This window comes from Orycteropus afer, unplaced genomic scaffold (genome assembly GCF_000298275.1).
Source record: "Orycteropus afer afer isolate SDZICR_OR568_19922 unplaced genomic scaffold, OryAfe1.0 scaffold00024, whole genome shotgun sequence".
In the NCBI taxonomy this organism is placed as follows: Eukaryota; Metazoa; Chordata; class Mammalia; order Tubulidentata; family Orycteropodidae; genus Orycteropus; species Orycteropus afer.
The window spans coordinates 7,077,288-7,100,382 of NW_006921611.1; the positions used below are offsets into that span (position 1 = coordinate 7,077,288).

Consider the following 23,095-nt stretch of genomic DNA (forward strand, 5'->3'; position numbering starts at 1 on the left):
GCAAAAGTCCACAGCTCAGCCCACCTTTCTCTTCACCTTCTCTGTTTGTTCCCCAGCCACCATGCACAGTCCTCCATGCAGTCCCTGGCTAGCAGGGTGGGTGAGTTGATTTTTGACTCATAATAATTCTGTGTGACAGAGTAGAACTGTCCCATAGGATTTTCTAGGCTGTAATTGTTACAGGGACAGATTGCCAGTCATTCTACTGTGGAACTGCTGAGTGGGTTTGAACTGTTAACCTTTTGGTTAGCAATCGAGCACTTAACTGTTGCTCCACCAGGACTCCTTGCCATTGTTCCACTGCTGTCGTTGAGTAAATTCCAACTTAAAGCTACCCTGTAAGACAAATATGATCTTGATTATATCCCCCCTGAATTTAGAGAACATCTAAAGAATAGATTTGATGCCTGGAACACCAGTGACTGAAAGCCAGAAGAATTGTGGGATGACATCAACAGCATCATCCGTGAAGAAAACAAGAGGTCATAAAAAGAAGAGAAGACTAAAATGGATGACAGAAGAGACTCTGAAACTTGCCATTGAGTGGAGAGTAGCTAAAGCAAATGGAAGAAATGACAAGATAACAGAATTGAGCTGATGATTTCAAAGAGCAGCTCGAGAAGACAAAGCCAATTACTATAATGAGATGTGCAAAGACCTGGAGTTAGAAAACCAGAAGGGAAGAACACGGTCAGCATTTCTCAAGTTGAAAGAATTGAGGAAAAAATTTAAGCCTTGAGTTGCAATATTGAAAGATTCTACAGGTTAAATATTGAATGATGCAGGAAACATCAAAAGAAGATGGAAGGAATACACAGAATCACTGTACCAAACAGAACGGTCAATCTTCATCCATTTCAGGAGGTGGCATATGATCTAGAACCAATGGTACTGAAGGAGGAAGTTGAAGCTGCAGTGAAGGAATTGGCGAAGCATAAGACTCCGGGAATTGACGGAATACCCACTGAGATATTTCAACAAACGGATGCCGCACTGGAGGCACTCATCCAGTTATGCCAAGATTTTTGGAATACAGCTACCTGGCCAACTGACTGGAAGAGATCCATATTTGTACCCATTCCAAAGAAAGGTGATCCCACAGAATGTGGAAATAATCGAACAATATCAGGAATATTGCTTGCAAGTAAGAGCTTACTGAAGATAATTTGAAAATGTTTGCAGCAGTATGCTGACAGAGAACTTCCAGAGGTTCAAGCTGGATTCAGAAGAGGACGTGGAACAAGGGATATTATTATTGCTGTCCAATGGATCTTGGCTCAAGGCAAAGAATACCAGAAAGATGTTTACTTGTGTTTTATTGATTATGCAAAGGCATTTGATCATATGGATCATGAAAAATTATGGATAACATTGAGAAGAATGGGAATTCTTGAACACTTGATTGTACTCATGAGGAACCTGTACATTGACCAGGAGGCTGTTGTTGAACAGAACAAGGGGACACTACATGGTTTGAAATCAAGAAGGGAGCGCGTCAGGGTTGTATCCTTTCCCCATACTTATTCAATCTATATGCTGAACAAATAATCTGAGAAGCTGGACTATATTAAGAAAAACGTGGCATCAGGATTTGTGGAAGAATCATTAGCAATCTGAAATACGCTGATGATACAACTTCGCTTTCTGAAAGTGAGGATGACTTGAGGCATTTACTGATGAGGACTGAAGAATAAAGTCTGCAGTATGGATTACATCTCAATATAAAGAAAACAAAAATCCTCACAACTGGACCAATAAGCAGCATCATGATAAATGGAAAAAAGATTGAGGTTGTCAAAGAATTCACATTGCTTGGTTCTACAATCGACGCCAATGGAAGCAGCAGTCAGGACATTAGACGACGTGTAGAACCGGGCAGGTCAGCTGCAAAGGAGCTCTTTCAAGTGCTGAGGAGCAAGGATGTCTCCTTGAGGACTAAGGTATGCCTGACACGAGCCATGATATTTCCAGTTGCCTCGTATGCATGTTGTGAGCTGGACAATGAATAAGGAAGACCGAAGAGTTGATGCTTTTGAGTTGTGGTGCTGGCGAAGAATGGTGAAAGTACCATGGACTGCTAAAAGAACTAACAAATCTGTCTGGAGGAAGTGCAGCTGAAATGCTCTCTGGAAGTGAGAATGGCCAGACTTTGTTTCACCTACTTTGGTCATGTTTCAGAAGGGACCATTCCTTGGAGAAGGATGTCTTGCTTGGTAAGGTGGAGGGTCGACGAAAGAGGGGAAGACCTTCAACAAGGTGGATTGACATGGTGGCTGTGACAGTGGGCCCAAGTATAGCAAGGATCATAGAGCTGGCGCAGGATCGGGCAGTGTTTCGTTCTGCTTTACGTGAGTCGCTATGAGTCGGAAATGACTTGACGCCACCTAACAACAACAGCTTCATTAGGTTCTCCAGTGAAAAAACTTCCATGCCATTGGTAGTGATGCTGGAAGAAAAAGAAATTGTGTTGGGCTATCTGAGAGACTGTATATCGGACTCCAAGATGGTGTGTGTCTTCCTAATGGATTTGCATAGGTAGTTAGGATTCTGCTTAGTTTTTGCCCAAGTAATGACTTTAGAACTCAAATTCTACCTAAGATGTCAGTTCACTGTTGGGTAATCTGGACAGGATTGGAATTGGGAATAAGTCTGCAGGATTGTTTTCAGTTCTTCACTGTTAATAACATTTGTCTAAAGTTTGTTTTTATGATGGATTAATGGCAGAAATTTCCTTTGCCGCAGTTGTTGTGTTGTTGTGTTTGTAGTATTAGGGTTATCCCACTAGGGACTGAAAGTAACTTTCCCCTCTGCTTGTTCTTGGTCATTTAGTAAGTATCCTAGTACTGTGTCAGGGTGTGGTCATACATGCTGGGTGGGGAATGGGAGATGAGTGAATGGTGCTAGACTTAAGGAGGCCTTCCCTACATCTCCCATCAAACCAACTCTTATTTTTTATATTTGGTTTGTAAAGATTTCTTTTGAAAAAAAGGTTAAGATTTTCTTTTTTAACTTTTTTTTTTTTTTTAAATTGTGATTTGGGTGAAGATTACAGAGCAAATACACTTTCCATACAGCAGTACACATATACTTTGTCTCATGTCATTGACCACAGTTTACCACAATGCAACAGCTCCCCTCCCACGTCCTCCCCATAGATACCTCTTCCCAGTGTCCATCCCTCCATACATTCCTGCCCCCTGAGCTGTCTCCCTGTGCATAATAAGCAGCCCTTCTTTCTCCCATGATTGTTCTCTCCAAGGAGTGTATCTACTTGAGGTAAATGTTTAACTCATATGCCTGTCTTTTGTTTGGCTGGAAACCACAGGTGTGGGTTCAATTCCAGACCTGAAGGGCAGCTAGGGGGCATAGTCTCAGTGGTTCCACCAGGCTATCAGACCAGCAAACCTGGTCCCCCCAAAAAAGTTAAGATTTATTGCTAAAACAGTTTGAAAATGATAGTATAGTATGTATATAATATATATAGTAGAAAATCTGTTTATGTCAAGGCTGACTTCGTCTTTTTAGGAAATAGTACATTTTCTTTTATTTATCCAATACATAAAACTTTATATATGAAACTATATATGTTATATAGATATGTTTTAATATGGGAATATAAGATGATTTTTTTGTGATAAGAATATTCAGCTTTTGATTTCCATTATATTTTGGAAGGCAGCTATGCTAACCACTATACCACCAACACTTCGGCTATATTATGGTACTATATAGTTTTTCAGTTTTCACTTGTTACATTTGTAATTTACTTTTTTCTAGGCTTCCAACAGACCACACATCTCTCTTCTTATGAAATTATAACTCCTTGGAGGTTAACTAGAGAACGGAGAGAAGCACCTAGGCCCAATTCAAAACAAGTAAGTTATAGCTTGAGGAAACTATGTGTGCTTAAATTTTGTTATTATTTTTTGTGAGCACTGGTTGTTATTTTCAGTAGTGATTGATTCAGTTCTTATTTTGTTAATGTTAGCCAATGATTAGTATAATACCACATGACATTGATGTTCACTGGATACTATCCTAGAAAAAGAAGCATATTGATCCTTAGTATCTTTGTTCTTAAGACAAAATGCTCGGCTTGAAACATAATAGAATGAAATAGTTAATAAATAAAATCCTAATCAGGGTAGGATGCTGATTTTGTAGATTTCTAACACTTAACAGTGGTTTTGCTGTAATAGTCAAATTAACCTCACTCAATTTGTGAAAGAATGCTTTATCTCCACATACTCTGGAGAAAAGTAATATGTTATGTGCATGTATTTCTTATGTGGGAATGTTTATTCAAAAATGAGTTTTACCTTTACATTAGAACAAATTTACTGTGTTCTCAATGGAGTAACCAATGTAGAAAATGTATTTTTTCCACTGTTTTTGCATATTGTATTGTAAAATTTGTTGAGAAATAATATATTTATAATTTAATATGTATGCTTTTTAATCATTTGCATTGCAGATAATGAAGGATACATTTTAACTTATTACCTCTGAATTGCTGATATACTCATAAATATGAGGTGGCTTGCAAGTTGTTAAACTAGGTCACAGGCATTAGCCTGGCATGGTCATTTATTACATACTTTTTCAAAGTCTTGTATAATTTCTTATACAAGTTCATACTTCCTCTTGTAAATTCTTTCTTTTTTTTTTTTGCTAATGTCTTTTTTTTTTAATTGTGATTTGGGTGAAAGTTTACAGAGCAAATTTACTTTCCATACAGTAGCTCACTTAACTTTGTCTCATAACATTGACTACAGTTTACCACAACACAACAGCTCTGCTCCCACTTCCTCCCTATAGTTACCTCTTCCCTGTGTCTGTCCCTTCATGCACTCCTGCCCCCTGAGGTGTCTCCCTGAGCGTACACAGCCCTTCTGTTTTCCGATGATTGTTCTCTCCAAGGAGTGTATCTGCCTAATGTAAATGTTCACCTCATATACCTGTCTTTCGTTTGGCTAGAAGCCACAGAAGTGGATTCATTTCCTTACCTGATGGGCAGCTAGGGGCCATAGTCTCAGTGGTTCCATCAGGCTCTATCAGACCTGGTCCCTGTTTCTTTAAAAATGACTTGGAGTTTGTTCCACATTGTTCTTCCACTCTATCTAGGATCTCCTACATAGATCTATCTGCCTCTGAGTGGTTGACATTGGTAGCCAGGAACCATCTAGTTCTTCTGGTCTCCTAGTCATATAGGCTGAGGATCAAATGGTTTACCACTCGCTTGGATTAATTGTTTCCATGCATCTTTCGTTTTCTTCATTCTTCTTTGCTCTGGCTGAGGAGAGACCCATTGTTGTTGCATCTAGATGGCCACTTGCTAAAGCTTTTAAGATCCTAGTCACTACTCACCAAAATAGGATGTGGAACAATGTTTTTCTGTAGTATTTTATGCCAGTTGAGCTTGATGTCCCCTGTGACAGTGGTCCTGAGCCCACAGGTCCAACTGTTTGCTCTCTCTGGGTAACTGTGACCAAGAAGTGACTACAACCTTGTGCCTTGTCAGCTCTACTATATACCTGGGACTTCTTACTGAACATACAAATACACTTGTAGAAACATTGTCTGCCAGCCCTGCACATGGTCTTGGGCATACTCTCCCCCCTGCATAGACATACCTAATAGTAGTACTGTATATGCAAAAGGGTTCATCTTTGTTGTCTGTACCTCCCATGTACCTATCTATGTCTTCTTCTTCAGTGCTACTGTGTTGATCACTCACATTTGGTACATTGCCCTTCTCTTCACCCAAATCAGTACTTGTCTCTACCTATCTAACAGTGTTCCCTCCCCTCCCTTCCTACCCCTGATAATGAACAATGAAAATTTCCTTTTGTATATAAACCTTTCCTCAACTTTTTACAATAACAGACTAATACAATATTTGTCCTTCTGTGATTGATTTATTTCACTCAGCATAATGTCCTCCAAGTTCATCCATATTATGCGGTGTTTTGCAGATTCTGCGTTACTCTTTAGGGTTGCATAGTATTCCATTGTGTTTATGTACCATAGTTTGGTTATCCATTCTTCAGTTGATGGACACCTAGGTTGTTTCCATCTTTTGGCTGTTGTAAACAGTGCTGCGATGAACATGGGTGTGCATATATCTGTTCTTGTCCTGGTTCTCACTTCTTTAGGATATATACCAAGTAATGGAATGGGTGAGTCAAATGGTATTTCTAATTCCAACTTTTGAAGGAACTGCCATACTGCTTTCCACAGTGGTTGTACCATTTTACAGAACCACCAGCAGTGTGTGAGAGTCCCAATTTCTCCACATCCTCCCCAGCATTTGTTATTTTCTGTCTTGTTGAACTTTGCTACTAGTGCTGGAGCAAGATGGTTGTTGTTTTGATTTGCATCTCTATAATGCTAATAATAGTGAGCATTTCTTTGTGTTTGTTGGCTGCCTGAATATCCTTTTTGGTGAAGTGTCTATTTACATCTTCTGCCCATTTTTTAATTGGATTATTTGTCTTTTTGTTGAGGTGTTGGAGCTTTCTATAAATTCTGTAGATAAGACCCTTGTCAGATATGTGATTGCCGAATATTTTTTCCAATCTGTAGGTTCTTTTTTGACTCTTTTGGAGAAGTCTTTGGAAGCACATAAAAATTTAATTTTTAGAAGGGCCCATTCATCTAGTTTCTCTTCTGCTGTTTGTGCATTTTGGATTATGCTTGATAGTATATTTATCCCATGCACTGCCATCGAGTTGGATCCGACTCATAATGACCCTTCTTTGGGTTTCTGAGGTGGTATCACTACAGAAGTAGATTGCGCAGCCTTCCTTGTGAAGAGTGGCTGGTGGGTTTGAACCAACAGTCTTTTGGTTAGCAGTCAGATGCTACACCACCAGACCTCCCATGCCGTATATTAGGGCCCCTAAATTTGCCCCTATTTTTTCCTTGAGGAACTTTATAGTTTTAGGTTTCACATTTAAGGCTTTAATCCATCTGGAATTAGTTTTGGTCTATGGTGTGAGGTACAGATTTTGTTTTATTTTTCTGCAAATGGATACCCAGTTTTGCCAGCACCATTTATTAAACAGACAGTCTCTTCCCCATTTAATGGATTTTGGCCCTTTGTCAAAGATCAGCTGACCATAGGTCGATGGATCTATTTCTGGGTTTTCAGTTCTGTTCACTGGTCCATGTGTCTGTCATTTTACCAATGCCAGGCAGTTTTGACTACTGTGACTGTATAGTAGGTTTTGAGATCCAGCAGTGTGAGACCTCCTACTTTGTTTTTCTTCTTCAGTAATGCTTTGCTTATCCGAGGTCTCTTTCCTTTCCATCTAAAGTTAGTGATTGATTTTTCCATATCCTTAAAGAATGTTGATGGGATCTGGATTGGGATTGTATTGAATGTATAGATTGCTTTGGGTAGAATTGACATTTTCACAATGTTCAATCTTCCTATCCATGAGCATGGTATGTTCTTCCATTTATGTAGATTTCTTTTGCTTTCTTGAAGTAGTCTTTTATAGTTTTCTTTGTAAAGGTCTTTTGTGTCCCTGGTAAGATTTTTATTTTTTTGGTAGCTGTTGTAAGTGGTCTTGATTTCCTTATTTCCTTTTCAGCAATCTCTTTGCTGGTGTAGAGGAATCCAGCTGATTTTTGGATGTTGATCTTGTAGCTAATGTCTTTTAAACTTGGATACGGATTGGGCAGTGCTAAAACAAACAAACAAACCAAAAATCCCCAAAACCACTGGAATTGGGAACTTTTAGTTTGAGTTCCCCCTGTGCCACTAACTTCATAGGTCATTCAACTCCCTTTACTCGTCTGTAAGTGAGGAGTAAGTAACTCTTTTTTTTTTTTTTAGTTTTTATTGTGATTTGGGTGAAAATTTACAGAGCAAATTCATTCCATACAGCAGCACACAAACACTTTGTGTCATGACATTGACTGAAGTTTCCCACAATGCAACAGCTCCCCTCCCACTTCCTCCCTGTAGTTTACCTCTTCCTGTGTCCTTCACTCCCATGCACTCCTGCCCCCCTGAGCTATCTCCTTGTGCATACCCAGCCCTCTATTCTTCCATGATTGAAATCGAGGAGTAAATAATTCCTAAGTTTCTCATCTGGCAGAGCTATTTATAATTTTTCCTCATTTTTGGTTTGAATTGGACAGCCTGCCATTTGATTACATTTTGCTTTGTTGTTGTTTTTGGTGCTATTGAGTTGGTTCTGACTCATAGTGACCCTGTGCACAACAGAACGAAACACTGCCCAGCTCTATGCCATTCTCATGGTCATTGGTATTTTTGAGCCCAATATTAGAGCCACTATCAGTCCATTGCCTTGAGGGTCCTCCTCTTTTTCGCTGACCTTCTACTTTACCAAACAATGTCCTTCTGCAGGGACTGGTCCCGCCTGATACCATGGCCAAAGTATGCAAGACCAAGTCTTGCCGTCCTCCCTTCTAAGGAGCATTCTGGCTATACTTCTTGTAAGATTTATTTGTTCTTTTGGAAATCCATGGTATACTTATATTCTTCATCAGCACCCTAATTCAGAGACATCAACTTTCATGTGTATATGAGGTGACTGGAAATACCATGACTTTGGGTCCAGCCCACTTAGCCCTCAAAGTGACATCTTTGCTTTTTAAAAGTTTAAAGAGGTCTTTTACAACAGATTTGCAAAATTTAGTATGTTGTTTGATTTCTTGACTGCTGCTTGCATAGGCATTAATTGTGAATCCAAGTTAAATGAAATCCTTGACAACTGAAGTCTTTTTTCTATTTGTCATGATGTTGCTTATTGGTTCAGTTGTGAGATTTTTTGTTTCTTTATGTTGAGTTGTAATCCATACTGAAGACTATGGTCTTTGATCTACATCTGTAAGTGCTTCAAATCCTCTTCACTTTCAATAAGCAAAATTGTGTCATCTGCATATTGCAGGTTATTAATGAATCTTCCTCTTATCCAGATGCTGCATTCTTCTTCATATAGTCTGGTTTCTTGGATTATTTGCTCAGCATACAGAATGAATAAGTATGGTTAAAGGATACAACCCTGACACACCCTTTTTCTGAATTTAAATCATGAAGTATTCCCTTTTCTGTTTGAATGACTGCCTCTTGGTCTATGTCCAGCTTCTGTATGAGCACAATTAATTGTTCTAGAATTCCCATTCTTCTCAGTGTTATTGATAATTTGTTATGATCCACATAGTTGAATGCCATTGTACAGTCAACAAAACACAGGTTTTCTGATAGTCACTGCTTAGTCAAGATTGTCTGACGTCAGCAATGATATCCCATGTTCCACACCCTCTTCTGAATCTTACTTGAATTTCTGGCAATTCCCAGTCAATGTACTGCTGCAGCCAGTTTGGAATGATCTTCAATAAAATTTTAATTACATGTAATAGGAATGATAATTGTTCAACAATTTCTGTATTCTGTTAAATTACCTTTGTTTGGAATGGGCACAATTATGTAACTTTCCCAATTGGTTGGCCAAGTAGCTGCCTTCCAGATATCTTAGCATAGGTGAGTGGGTACTTCCAGTGTTGTCCATGTTTGTTGAAACATTTCAGTGGGTATTCTGTCAGTTCCTGGAGCCTTGTTTTTTGCCAGTGCTTTCAGTGCAACTTGAACTTCTTCCTTCAGTACCATTAGTTCTGGATCATATACTACCTCCTGAAATGGTTGAATGCTGACCAGTTCTTTTTGGTGCAGTGATTTTTTCTATTCTTTTTTTTTTTTTTTTTTTGATGCTTCCTGTGTTCAGTATTTTGTCCACAGAATCCTTCAGTATTGCAACTTGAGGCTTGATTTTTCTTCAGTTCTTTCAGCTTGAGAAATGTGGAATGTGTTTTTTCCTTGTGATTTTCTAACTTTAGGTCATTGTATATTTTATTATAATAGTTTCTTGAGCTACCCTTTGAAATCTTCTGTTCAGCTCTGTTACTTTATCATTTCTTCCATTTGCTTTAGGTACTCTACATTCAAGAGCAAGTTTCAGAGTGTCTTTGGGCATCCATTTTGGTTTTTTGCTTCTTTTCTGTCTTTTTAATGATGGTTTACTTTCTTCGTATATGATGTCCTTGATATCATCCCACAACTCGTGTGGTTTTCCATCATTAGTGTTCAATATATCAAATCTATTCTAGAGAAGCTAAATTCAGGTGAAATATACTCAGGGTTGTACTCTGACTCTCCTGGAGTTGTTTTATTTTTTTTTCAGCTTCAACTTAATCATGCATATTGACCTTGTTCTGAACTGCTCCATCATCTCTTTCCACAAATGTAGTCAATTTGATTCCTGTGTATTCTATCAGGTGAGGTCCATGTGTATATATTGTTGTTAGGTGGCATTGAGTCTGCTGTGACTCACAGTGACGCCATGTACAACAGAACAAAACACTGTCTGGTGCTGTACCATCCTCACAATCCTTGCTGTGCATGAGCCCATCATTGCAGCCACTGTGTGAAGCCATTTAGTTGGGGGTCTTAACCTTCTTCACTGACCTTTTACTTTACCAAGCATGATATTCTTCTCCGAGGCATGGTCCTGTTTTGATCCTCTAGTGCTGCTATAACAGACATACCTCATATGTATGGCTTTAACAAACAATGATTTATTCTCTTACAGTTTAGGAGGCTACAGTTCAAAGTGCCAGCTGTAGGTACTGGATGAAGGCCCCTCAGCCTTGGGCCTCAGCTCTGTCTTTTGCTTCTGGCCCTCTGGGGCTGGAGGCATCTAACTCAGGCAGCTGCTGGCTACTGAGGTGGACAAACCCCAGGTTGACAAATAAAATGGCACAGTCCAAAGATTATCAAGTAACACAGCAGGGCACCAGTTCAAGTACAGAAACAATCCTAAGATTGACAGGCAACATGGCAGGCTGCTGAATGATGACTCGGCTACATGCAGGCTCCAAGTGTGGCAAAAAGCTCAGAGACCTTTTTCAAAGCTTCTCCTTATATGCTGGAAGCACATCCCATCTGTAAGGAAGCTACTTAGCTGCTCACAGCAGATTTCACCATGGAGTTGATTGCCATTCTCATCATGAGGAATCACTACATCCAGCTGCCCAGCCACTCAAAACCAGGCCCAGCCAAACTGACACATAACCTTAACTACTACCAGTCCCTTCTGACAACATGACCAAAGTAGGTGAGATGAAGTCTGCCCATTCTCGCTTCAAAGGAACATTCTGTCTGTACTTGTTCCAGATTTGTTCATTTTTCTGGAAGGCTATGGTATTTTCAGTATTCTTTGCTAATACCACAATTCAGATGCATCACTAATTCTGCAGTTTTCCTTATTTATTGTCCAGCTTTCACATGCTTTTGAGGCTGTTGAAAAATACCATGGTTTGGGTTAGGCACATCTTAGTCTTCAAAGTGACATCTTTGCTCTTTAACACTTTAAAGAGGTCTTTTGTAGCAGATTTGCCCTGTGCAATATGTCATCTGATATCTTGACTGCTTCTTCCATGGGGGTTGATTGTAGATCCAAGACCTACAACGTCTTCCTTATAGATGTATGGTTATTATCGTATCACTGACAGTGTTGTGCTTCAGGATAGATCTTGAAATGTTCTTTTTAACAATGAATGTGATGCCTTCTTCTTTGGTTTGTCTTTCCTAGCATTGTAGACCATATGTTTGTCTCATTCAAAATGGCCAGTACCCTTCCATTTCAGCTTACTAATGCCTAGAATATCAATCTTTATGTATTCCATTTAAGTTTTGATAACTTTCTATTTTCTTAAATTCATACTTTGTGTGTTCTGTGTTCTGATTAGTAATGGATATTTGCAGCTGTTTTTCCTCTGTTTGAGTCATGCTACATCAGCAAATGAAGGTACTGAAAGCTTTGCCCATCTGTGTCATTAAGATCAACTCTATTTTGAGGGGACAACTCTTTTCCAGTTGTATTTTGAGTGCCTTATAGTCTGTGGGGCTCATTTTCTGGCACTATATCAGATAATATTTCACTGCTATTCATAAAGTTTTCACTGGCCAATTCTTTTCAGAAGCAGATCACTTTTTCCTTCTTCCTAGTCTGTTGTGGTCTGGAAGGTTTGCTGAAACCTGTTTGCACTATGGGTGACCCTGATGGTATTTGAAATACCAGCCCCATAGCTTTCTACATCACAGCAACACACAAGCTACCACTATACAGCAAACTGATGGATGAGTAGCAGAATTTTGCCTTGGGATTAAGCAAGTAGAGACTAATTCAACTTGCCTTAGAACTGATTTCTGCTTGATCCATTTTTCTCTCCTTTTCTTCTTTGTATTGTGGACTCTTTTAGGACAGGGACTATTTTTTCACTTTATTGTGTCTTTGATAGTATCTTTTTTGGTACTGCATACATAGACACTGGTGATTATAATAAAATAACTATCATTTATATCCCCTGATAAATATTTGGAGACATATCACGCCAGTGCATATTGCGCTGTATTTTGCTTATTCAACATGTGAGTGTAATTTATTCATTCAAAAATACTTATTGGGTGGTTACTGTATATTAAAGGAATCCTAGTGGTGCAGTAGTTAAGTGCTTGGAAAGATCTATTGGTCAAACCCACCAGTGGCTCCATGAGAGAAAAGACATGACAATCTGCTCCTGTAAAGATAATAAGCATAAGAAACCCTGTGAGCTAGTTCTACTCTGTCCTACAGGTTTGTTATGAATTAAAATAGACTCTACAACACACAACAATAAAAGTACACATTAGGGATTATTTAGGTATCAGGGATATTGAGATGAACAAAGCAAAAAAAAAATCCATGCCCTTATGGAACTTTCATTCTAGAGGGAAGAAAGACAATAAACATATTATTTATATTAAGGTATTACTTAAGATTGAAATAAGGACTATGGAGAAAATTGAAGCAGGAAGGGGGATAGAAAGTATAGGAAATAGAGATAGGGGAAGTGTTTCATTTTTAGTAGGATGGCCTGGAAAAGCCTTACTGAGAAGGTGACATTTGAGCAAAGCCTAGAATAATGGGAGCAAGCAATCCATGCAGGTATTTGGGAGAGAATACAGTATCATAAAGAGGTTCTCATACTCTTAGAATTCTCAGTGGAGATGACAGTGATGTTTTTACATCATATGATGAATCAAGAGCAGGCAAGATAAAAAGTCACTTGTTAAAACTGTGGCAATGCTAAGAGCTTAATATTTTTGATGCCTCCTCAGAAGGAAGGTTGGGCAATCTACTTTTATAGTGATACCACCTTGCAAACCCAAGGAGGGGTTGCTATGAGTCAGGTCCGACTCTACGGCAGTGAGTTTGGTTTGGTTTTTTGGATGGAGATTGAAGTAGATAATAGTTTTCAGGTTCTCATTCAGGATGTGTAGGTAGAATGCCATTATTTAGAACTTGTTTTCAGGCATAGAAGCCGGAGAGGGAGGATACTGTTGTTACTCGGCAAAATGTTAAAGTCAGGAAGCATTTGGAAAAATAAGTAGATGCTCTGATAATAATATTTGTTGAGTTACTCCATGGCTTTCTTTTTTTCATTAAAGAGTTAAGACAAAGTTGAATCTCCTAGTTTTAGACATCACATTAAGCACTGCTGGTTAGTGAAATGCTGAGTTGTTGGGAAAATTGTTTCAGAATTGTTTGAGGTAGAGGAAAGGATCCCATGAGCTTGAGGGTATATAAGTAGAAGTTACCTTATCTTAATTCGTTGACTCTGAGATAACATCAGTGGGTGACACACTGTTATTTTATGTTCAACTAATAAGAGAAGGCAACAAAAGTGCTGCCATTTAGACTAACATGCCTTTGTACAAAGCACTCTAATTTCAGACATGTTAATATGGTGGGGGGAGTATATTTTAGAATTGAAATTTGGAAAGATATGTAAAGGTATAAAGTTATAAAGAATCTGAATTTCTTTTTACTTTTGGATAACTAGAACTGGGGATGATCTCTTGAAGCTAAGAGGTTCATCTCATTATCTTGTAGGCAATAAATGCATGGATTTAAAAGATTATCTCTCTGTAGCTGAATTCATATAAATGAAGTTAGAAGAGTTTAGATAGACATGCAGGTGATTTTCCATAATAGATTATGTGTTGTGTTTCTCACTTTCTTTTTTTTTTAATTTAATTTATTTTTTTGTTGTTGAGAAATATACACAGCAAACTATACACCAGTAAAACCATTTCTATATGTACATTTCAGTGACACTGATGACATTTGAATTGTGCAACCATCCCACCTTCATTTTCTGAGTTGTTCCTCCCTGTTTTGGTTCTCTAGTGCCGCTCTAACAGAATATACCACAAATGGGTGGATGGTTTTAACAAACAGGGATTTATTCTCTTACAGTTTTGGAGGCTAGAAGTCTGAGTTCAAAGTGCCAAGCTCTAGGGGCTGGGTGAAAGCCCCTTGAACTTGGGCTTCAGCTCTGCCTCTTGCTCCTGCCCCACTGAAGCTGGAGGTGTTTCTTCACTCAGGCAGCAGCTATCTGCTGAGGCTGACAAACCCAAGGTTGACAAATAAAATGGCAGAGTGCCAAAATTATCAAGCCACATGGCAGGGCATTAATTTAAATCCATTAACAGTCCCAAGATTGGCAGATAACATGGCAAGCCATTGAGATGAAGACTCAACTAAATGCGGGTTCCAAGTGTGCGAAAAAGCTGGAGACCTTTCTCAGAGTTGCTTCTTAAATACTAGAAGCAAACCACATCCCTAAGGCAGCTACTCAGCTGCTCCAGTAGATTCCACTATGGAGTTGATTACCAGTCTCATCATGGGAAGTAACTACATCTAGCTGCCCAGCCACTCAAAACCAGGCCAGACCAAGTTGACAAATAACAACTACCACACTTCACCATTGATACAAGCTCACTACCCTCTATGATTTCTATCTAATCTTTCAAGTTGTTATTGTCAGTTTGACCCCATGTATTGTTGTTAGGAGTCATTGACTTGGCTCTGACCCTGTGTACAGCAGAATGAAACATTGCCCTGTCCTGTGCCAACAAGCCCATTGTTGCAGCCATTGTGTCAGTCCATTTGGTTGAGGAACTTCCCCTTTTTTGCTGACCCTCCACTTTACCAAGCATGATATCCTTCTCCAGGAGATGGTCTCTTCTGATAACATGACCAAAGTAGGAGAGATGAAGTTTGGCCATTCTCACCTCCAAGGAGCATTCTGGCAGTACTTCTTCCAGGACAGATTTTGTTAGTTCTTCTGGCAGTCCATGGTACTTTCAGTATTCTTCGTTGTCAACACTACAAATCATATAGATAGTTCTTAAATGAGCATAATGTTCAAGGCAGCCTTTTTTTTTTTTTAAACTAGCAGTAAGATGGATTGACACAGTGGCTGCAACAATGGGCTCAGGTATAGCAAGGATTGTGAGGCTGGCACAGGACCGGGCAGTGTTTCGTTCTGTTCTATGTAGGATCATTATGAGTTGGAGCCCACTTAATGGTACCTAACAACAACACCACAACAAGTTAAGCTAAATGATTGCTCGATTTTAAGATGACTTCAGGGATAAGATATTTTTAGTTCAAGGTTTAAAGATTATCTCAGGATAATAGTTTTAGAGATTCATCCAGCCTTCATGACGCCACAAAGTCTGGAGTCCATGAGAATTTGAAATTCTGTTTTACATATATCCCCTTTTGATCAGGATTCTTCTATGCAATCTTTGATCTCACGACAATGGGATGATTAGCTGCAAATTCCATTGTTGTTATGTGCTGTCAAGTCAGACCCAACTCATAGTGACCCCTTCTTGGGTTTCTGAGGCAGTATCACTACAGAAGTAGATTTCTCAACCTTCCTTCCGAGGAGTGGCTGGTGGGTTTGAACCGCCAGCCTTCTGGTTAGCAGTCAAGTGCCTTGGGCACTATGCTACCAGAGCTCCTACAAATTCCATTACTGCCTCCCATATTTAGTTCTCCTTCTTTCTTTGTTACTCCAGGCTGAAAGAAACCAGTTGTGCCTCCGATGGCCATTTGCAAGCTTGTAAGACCCCAGGGACTACACAAGGAACTGATAGGTAGAACAGATGCTCTAAACATGTTTTATCTGCAGCTTACTGACAGCAATTATAATAATGAGCTGTGCAATCCTACCCTTAATCTAAGCAATTTTTCCATCCTTTCTCCTTGCTCCTATCCCTGATAACCACCAATAAACTTTGGCCTCTGCAGTGTAGTAAATTACGTAGTGTGGCTTTTCTAGCCATAAGTCTTTGTAAACTCTGGGTGGAATTTGCCACAAGCAGCTCAGTAGCTCCTGATTATTAAAGTTGTTCATCTGGGGTATTTCTGTTGAGAGCAGCAAGAAGCAATCTTCTGGGAAGATCTCTCTCAGATGTATAGAATTCTGATGTTGGGATTGGTTAGTTTGGCCACTTTGCCAGGCTCAAAAGGAGCTCTCCTAGAGGCAGAAGGAGTCTTTCACTGCCAGCTGGGAGACACGAGAGACACACACTGCTGAGAGAGACACACTGAGAGACACTCAGTGCTGGGAGAGAGACTGAGAGACTGAGATGTGGTGAGCTGAGAGAGACTGAGTGTGTTTCTGAACTTGAATTGTAGCCTGTTGCTTCCCTAATAAATCCCATAACCTGTGAATTGTCTGTGGCCACTGCAGCGAATTATTGAACCCAGCGGAGAGGTGTGGGTGCTTCAGGAGGAACAGTTGGTCCAGGGTTGGTGAAAGGGCTGGAGGGAGGCGGCATATCTGGCCTCACAGGAATAGGTGTTGGGCTACTGATTGTGATTCTGTCTTCCTCTTGTGGGGTTAGAGGAGATCAGAAGATGCGGCCTCTTTGCCCCTTTGGCAGCCTCTATACATTTGCCTTTTCTTGAAGTCATACAATATTTGTCCTTTAGCAATTACTTTATTTTATTCAGTATAATGTCTTCCAGCTCTATCCATATTGTAGCATGTGTTAAGCCTTCATTTCTCCTTCTGACTGAGTAGTATTCCTTTGTAAGTATATACTACATTTTGTTTATCCATTCATCTGTTGATGGACATTTAGGTTGTTTCTACCTTTTGGCTATTGTGAATAGTGCTGCCATGGACATTGGTGTACAAGTTTCTTTTTGAGTCTCTGATTTCATGTCTTTTGTATATTCCTAGGAGTGGAATTGCTGGGTCATAGGGTAGTTCTATTTTTAGTTTTTTGAGGAACTGCCATATTATCTTCCATAATGGCTATAGCATTTTGCATTCCCACTAGCAATTTTCCCACATCCTCAATAACATTTGCTATTTTCTGTTTTTTTTTTGGTTTAATTTTAGCTGTTGTAGGGGAATTGAGCTCTAGTGGCATAGTGGGTAAGGCATTTGGCTGCTAAACAGAATGTTGAAGGTTCAAACTCACCATCTTCTCTGTGGGAGAAAGATAAGGCAATCTATTTCCCTAAAGATATATAGTCTTGGAAACCCAGTGGTGGTCACTGAGTCAGGATCATCTCCATAGCAGTGGTTTTCTTTTTTTTTTTTTAGTGTGAGTGAAATGATACCTCATTGTGGTTTTGATTTGCATCCCTGTGATGGCTAATGAGCTGAGCATCTTTTTATGTGTTTGGTGGCCAGTTGAATGTCCTCTGATGAAATGTCTTTTCAAGTCCTTTGCCCATTTTATGATTGGGTGAAAGTTTATAGAGCAAATTCATCTTCCGTGCAGCAATTCACATACACTGTGTCTCATGACATTGACTGCAATCTCCCACAGTGCAACAGCTCTCCTCCCACTTCCTCCCCATAGCTATGTCTTCCATGTGTCCTTTCCTCCCATGCACTCCTGTCCCCCAAGCAGTCTCCTTGTGCATACACAGCCCTTCTATTCTTCCATGATTGATCTCTCCAAGGAGTGTATCTACCTAATGTAAATGTTCAGCTCCTATGCCTGTCTTTTGTTTGGCTGGAAGCCACAGAAGTAGGTTCAGTTCCAGACCTGAAGGGCAGGGCAGCTAGGGGCCATAGTCTCAGGCGTTCCATCAGGCTCTATCAGGCCAGCAAACCTGGTCCCTTTTTTTTTTTTTTTTTAAATGATATTGAGTTTTGGTCTACATTGTTCTCCCGTTCTATCCAGGCTCTCCTATATGGGTCCCCCTCCGAGTGTTTGCCAGTGGTAGTCGGGCACCATCTAATTCTTCTGGTCTTATAGTCATATAAGCTGAGGATGCATGGTGTACCAGTCCCTTGGGCTAATTGTTTCCATGAATCTTTGGTTTTCTTTATTCTTCTTTGTTCTGGATGAGGAGAGACCTATTGTTGCATCTAAATGGCTGTTTGCAAACATTTAAAATCCCTGTCGCTACTTGCCAAAGTAGCATGTGGAACAGTGATTTTGTGTAGTATATTATGACAATTATTCATCTTTTTTGTTGTTAAGTTGTCAAAATTTTTTGTATGTATTGGTTATTAGATTCTTACCAGATACGTGGTTTCCAAATATATCCTCCCAGTTGGTAGCTTGTCAGTTAACTTTTTTGGCAAAGTCTTTTGATGAACAAAAGTTTTCAATTTTTATGAGGTCTCGTTTATTTTGCTTTTGGCTATTTGTGCTTTTGTTAACTTTATTAGCTCATCCATTGTTAAAAGCGAGGCCCGACAGCCTTGACCCTTGCATTTTCTTCTAATTATTTTACGGTTTGAGTTTGTACACTTAGATCCTTAATGCATTTTGAATTTGTTCTTTTGTGTGGTGTGAGGCATGGGTCCTTTTTCATTTTTCTGCATGTGAAAATCCAATTTTCCTAGCAACATTTATTGAAGAGGCTCTTCTTTCCCCATTAAATGTGCTTAGCACTTTTGTAAAAGAATCAGTTGACCCTTTCTGGCAGTTTGGTACTATATTTTCTCCTTATTTTAGTTTTTACTGTTATTTGGGTGAAAGCTTACAGAGTAAATTCATTTTCCATACAGCAGTTTATAGACATTTTGTTTCATGAAATTAACTGGAATTCCCCACAATGTAACAGCTCTCTTCCCATTTCTTCCCTGTGTCCTTCTTTCCTATGAATTCCTGTGTCCCCCCACCCTCACCAAGCCATCTCCCTGTGCAAACATTGCCCTTCTGTTCTCCTACGATTAATTGCTCTAAGGAGTGTATCTGCCTAATGTAAATGTTCACCCTATATGCCTGTCTATTGTTTGGCTTGAAGCCACAGGAGTGAGTTAAGTTCCAGGCCTGAAGGGTAACTAGTGGCCATAGTCTCAGGGGTCTCACCAGACTCTATCAGACGAGTAAATCTGGTCTTTTCTTTATGATTTTGAGTTTTGTTCCACATTGTTCTACTTTATCTAGGATCTCCTGCACTGATCCCTTTTCTAGTGGTTGACAGTGGTAACCAGGTACCATCTAGTTCTTCCGGTCTTTTGGTCATTTAGTCTGAGGATTGCATGGTCTACTAGTCTCTTGGACTAATTATTTCCATGCGTTTTTGTTTTTCTTCATTCTTCTTATCTTGGATGAGGAGAGACCCATTGTAACATGTAGATGGGCACTTGCAAGCTTTTAAGACCCCGGTCATTACTCACCAAAGTAGGATGTGGAACAATGTTTTCGTGTAGCATGTTGTGCCAGTTGAGCTTGATGTCCCCGGTGATGATGGTCCCGAGCCCCACAGATCCAATTATTTGCTCCCTCAAGGTGGTTGGCTGTGGCCATGAAGTTATCATAACTTTGCCCCTTGTTAGATCTATTATATATTTGGATATTCTTTTTTTTAATTTTATTTTGATTTGGGTGAAGATTTACAGAGTAAATTCACTTTTCATATAGCAGTTCACATAATATACTTTGTCTTATGTCATTGACCAAAATTTACAATGCAGCAGCTCCCCTCCCACTTCCTCCCCATAGTTACCTCCTCCCAGTGTCCATCCCTCCATACTCTTCTGCACCCTGAGCTGTCTCCCTGTGCATAAGCAGCCCTTCCTTCTCCCATGATTGTTCTCTCCAGGGCGTGTGTCTACGTATTTGGATGTTCTTAAAGCACATACTAATACTTGTGTAGAAATATCATCTGCCAACCATACAGGTGGTTATGAGTATATTCCCTTTGCCTAGATATACTTGATCAATCAGCCTGCCTATCCATTTGTTTACCTGTAGATTAGTGTTTGTTATCACTGACAATGCAGTATTGTATATGTAAAGGGGTTTACCTTTGTTGTCTGCACTTCTTCTGTACCTCTCTGTGTCTTCCTCTTCCTCAGTGCTATTGTGTTGCTCACTCACTTTTGATAGCATTACCCTTTCCTTCAAAAGACAAATAAATACTTGCCTCTACCTATCTCTATTTTCCCCTTATTTTAATTTTTACTGTTATTTGGGAAAGTTTACAGAGTAAATTCATTTTCCATATGGCAGTTCATAGACATTTTGTTTCATGAAATTATATTATAGAGCAAATTCATCTTCCATGCAAGGAATTAACACGGTGGCTGCGACAATGGGCTCAAGGATAGCAAGGATCATGGAGCTGGCATGGGATCGGGCGGTGTTTCGTTCTGCTGTGCATGGGGTTGCTATGAGTTGGAAACGACTTGACGGCACCTAACAGCAACAACAACAACCTATCTAGCAGTGTTCTGGTTACCTAGTGCCGCTCTGACAAGAATATATCGCAAATAGGATGCTTGAACAAACAGGAGTTTATTCTCTAACAGTTTGGAGACTTTAAGTCTGAGTTCAAAGTGCCAGGCTCTAGGGGCTGGGTGGAAGCCCCTCAACCTTGGGCTTTAGCTCTGCCTTCTGCTCTTGGCCCACTGAAGCTAGAGGCTTTTCTTCACTTAGACAGCCGCTGGTGGCTGAGACTGACAGCCCAGTGTTGACAAGTAAAAAGGCACAGTCCTGTTGTTACCAAACCACATGGCAGGCCATTGATTCAAGTCCATTGAAAGTCCCAAGGTTGGCAGAGCATGGCAGGCTGCTGACAATGACATGGCTACATGCAGGGTTCAGGTGCTAGAGACCATTCCCAAAGCTGTTTCTCATGTATGGGAAGCAGAGAGCATACCCAAAGCAGCTACTCAACTGCTCCAATAAATTTCACCATGGTGTTAATTACCAATCTCACCATGGGGAATAACTACATTTAGCTGTCCAGCCACTCAACCAGGCTCAGCCAAGTTGACACACAAACTTAACTACCACAAGCAGTGTTCCCTCGCCTCTGCTCCCATTCCATTAACCAATAAAGACAGTTTCCTTTCGTATATAAACCTTTCCTTGACTTTTTACAATAGTGAATACAGTATTTGTCCTTCTGTGATTGACTTATTTCATTTAGAATAATGTCCTCCAAATTCATCCACATTATGCAGTGTTTTGCAGATTCTACATTATTTTTTAATGTTGCACAGTATTCCATTGTGTGTGCGTGCACACAATGTATCTAGCAGTGTATCTAGATACCTAGTTTGGCTATACATTTTTCTGTTGATGGGCACTTAGGTTGTTTCCATCTCTTTGCTATTGTAAATAGAGTTGCAATGGACATGGGTGTGCATATATCTGTTCTTGTCCTGGCTCTCACTTCTTTAGGATATATACCTGGGCTGGATCAAATGGTATTTCTAATTCCAGCTTTTCAAGGAATCACCATACTGCTTTACATAGTGTTTGTATCATTTTACAGTCCCAACAGCAGTGTGTGAGAGTCCCATTCACTCCACATCCTTGACAGCATTTGTTATTTTCTTGTTGAACTTTGCCATTAGTGCTGGAGTGAGATGGTATTTCATTGTGTTTTGATTTGCATTTCTCTAATGGCTGAGGAGGAGCTCTGGTGGCATAGTGCCTAAGGCATTTGACTGCTAACTAGAGGGCTGGTGGTTCAAACCCACCAGCCACTCCAAGGAAGAAAGATTGGCTGATCTACTTCTGTAGTGATAACATCTCAGAAACCCAAGGAGGGGTTGCTATGAGTCAAATCAGACTCAATAGCATTGAGTTTGGTTTGGTTTTTTAATGGCTAATGATTGTGAATATTTCTTCATGTGCTTGTTGGCTGCCTGAATATCTCCTTTGGTCAAGTGTCTCTTTATGTCTTCTGCCCATTTTTGAATTGTTTGACTTTTTGTTGTTGAGCTATTGGAGTTTTCTATAAATTTTAGAGGTAAGTCCCTTGTCAGGTATGTTGTTGCTCAATATTTTTTCTCAGTCTGTAAGTTCTTTTCAGTCTTTTGGAGAAGTCTTTGGAAGCACATAAAAATTTAATTTTGAGACGATTTCATTCATCTACTTTCTCTTCTGCTGTCTGTGCATTTTGGTTATGCTTGATATTCTATTTATGCCATATATTAGGGCCCCTAAATTTGCCCCTATTATTTCCTTGAGACGCTTTATAGTTTTAGGTTTCATATTTAAGTCTTTAGTCCATCTGGAGTTCGTTTTTGTGTATGGTGTTAAGTTATGGATCTTATTTCATTTTTCTGCAAATGGATATCCAGTTTTGCCAGCACCATTTATTAAACAGACAGTATCTTCCCCATTTAATGGATTTCAGCCCTTTGTAAAAGGTCAGCTGACCATAGGTCATGGATCTATTTCTGGGTTCTTAATTCTGTTCACTGCTCCACGTGTCTGTCATTATACCAATATCAGGCAGTTTTGACTACTGTGGGTTATATAATAGGTTTTGAGATCCGGCAGTGTGAGACCTTCTACTTTGTTCTTGTTCAATAGTGCTTTACTTATTTGAGGCCTCTTTCCTTTCCATATAAAAGTAGTGATTGGTTTTTCCCATGTCCTTAAAGAATGTTGATGGAATCTGGATTGGGATTGCATTGAATGTATAGATGGCTTTGGGTAGAATTGACATTTTCACAGTGTTCAATCTTCCTATCCACGAGCATGTTATGTTCTTCCATTTATGTAGATCTCTTACGGTTTGTTTGTTTTTTTTTTTGCACTTTTTTTTTTTTTAAATTTATTGTGATTTGGGTGAAGATTTACAGAGCAAATTCACTTTCCATACAGCAGTTCACATGTACTTTGTCTCATATCATTGACCATAGTTTACCACAATGCAACAGCTCCCCTCCCACTTCCTCCCCATAGTTACCTCTTCCCAGTGTCCATCCCTCCATACACTCCTGC

The 23,095-nt window shown here is 39.6% G+C and overlaps 1 protein-coding gene across 1 annotated transcript in view; it reads left to right on the forward strand.

Moving 5' to 3' along the window:
• ADAM9 (ADAM metallopeptidase domain 9) overlaps positions 1-23,095 on the forward strand; it is a 233,057-nt gene that overhangs the window by 14,873 nt on the left and 195,089 nt on the right. The window contains exon 2 of the mRNA XM_007935059.2: positions 3,778-3,875. Coding sequence (XP_007933250.1) covers positions 3,778-3,875 — 98 coding nt within the window. The remainder of the gene's footprint in view (positions 1-3,777; positions 3,876-23,095) is intronic.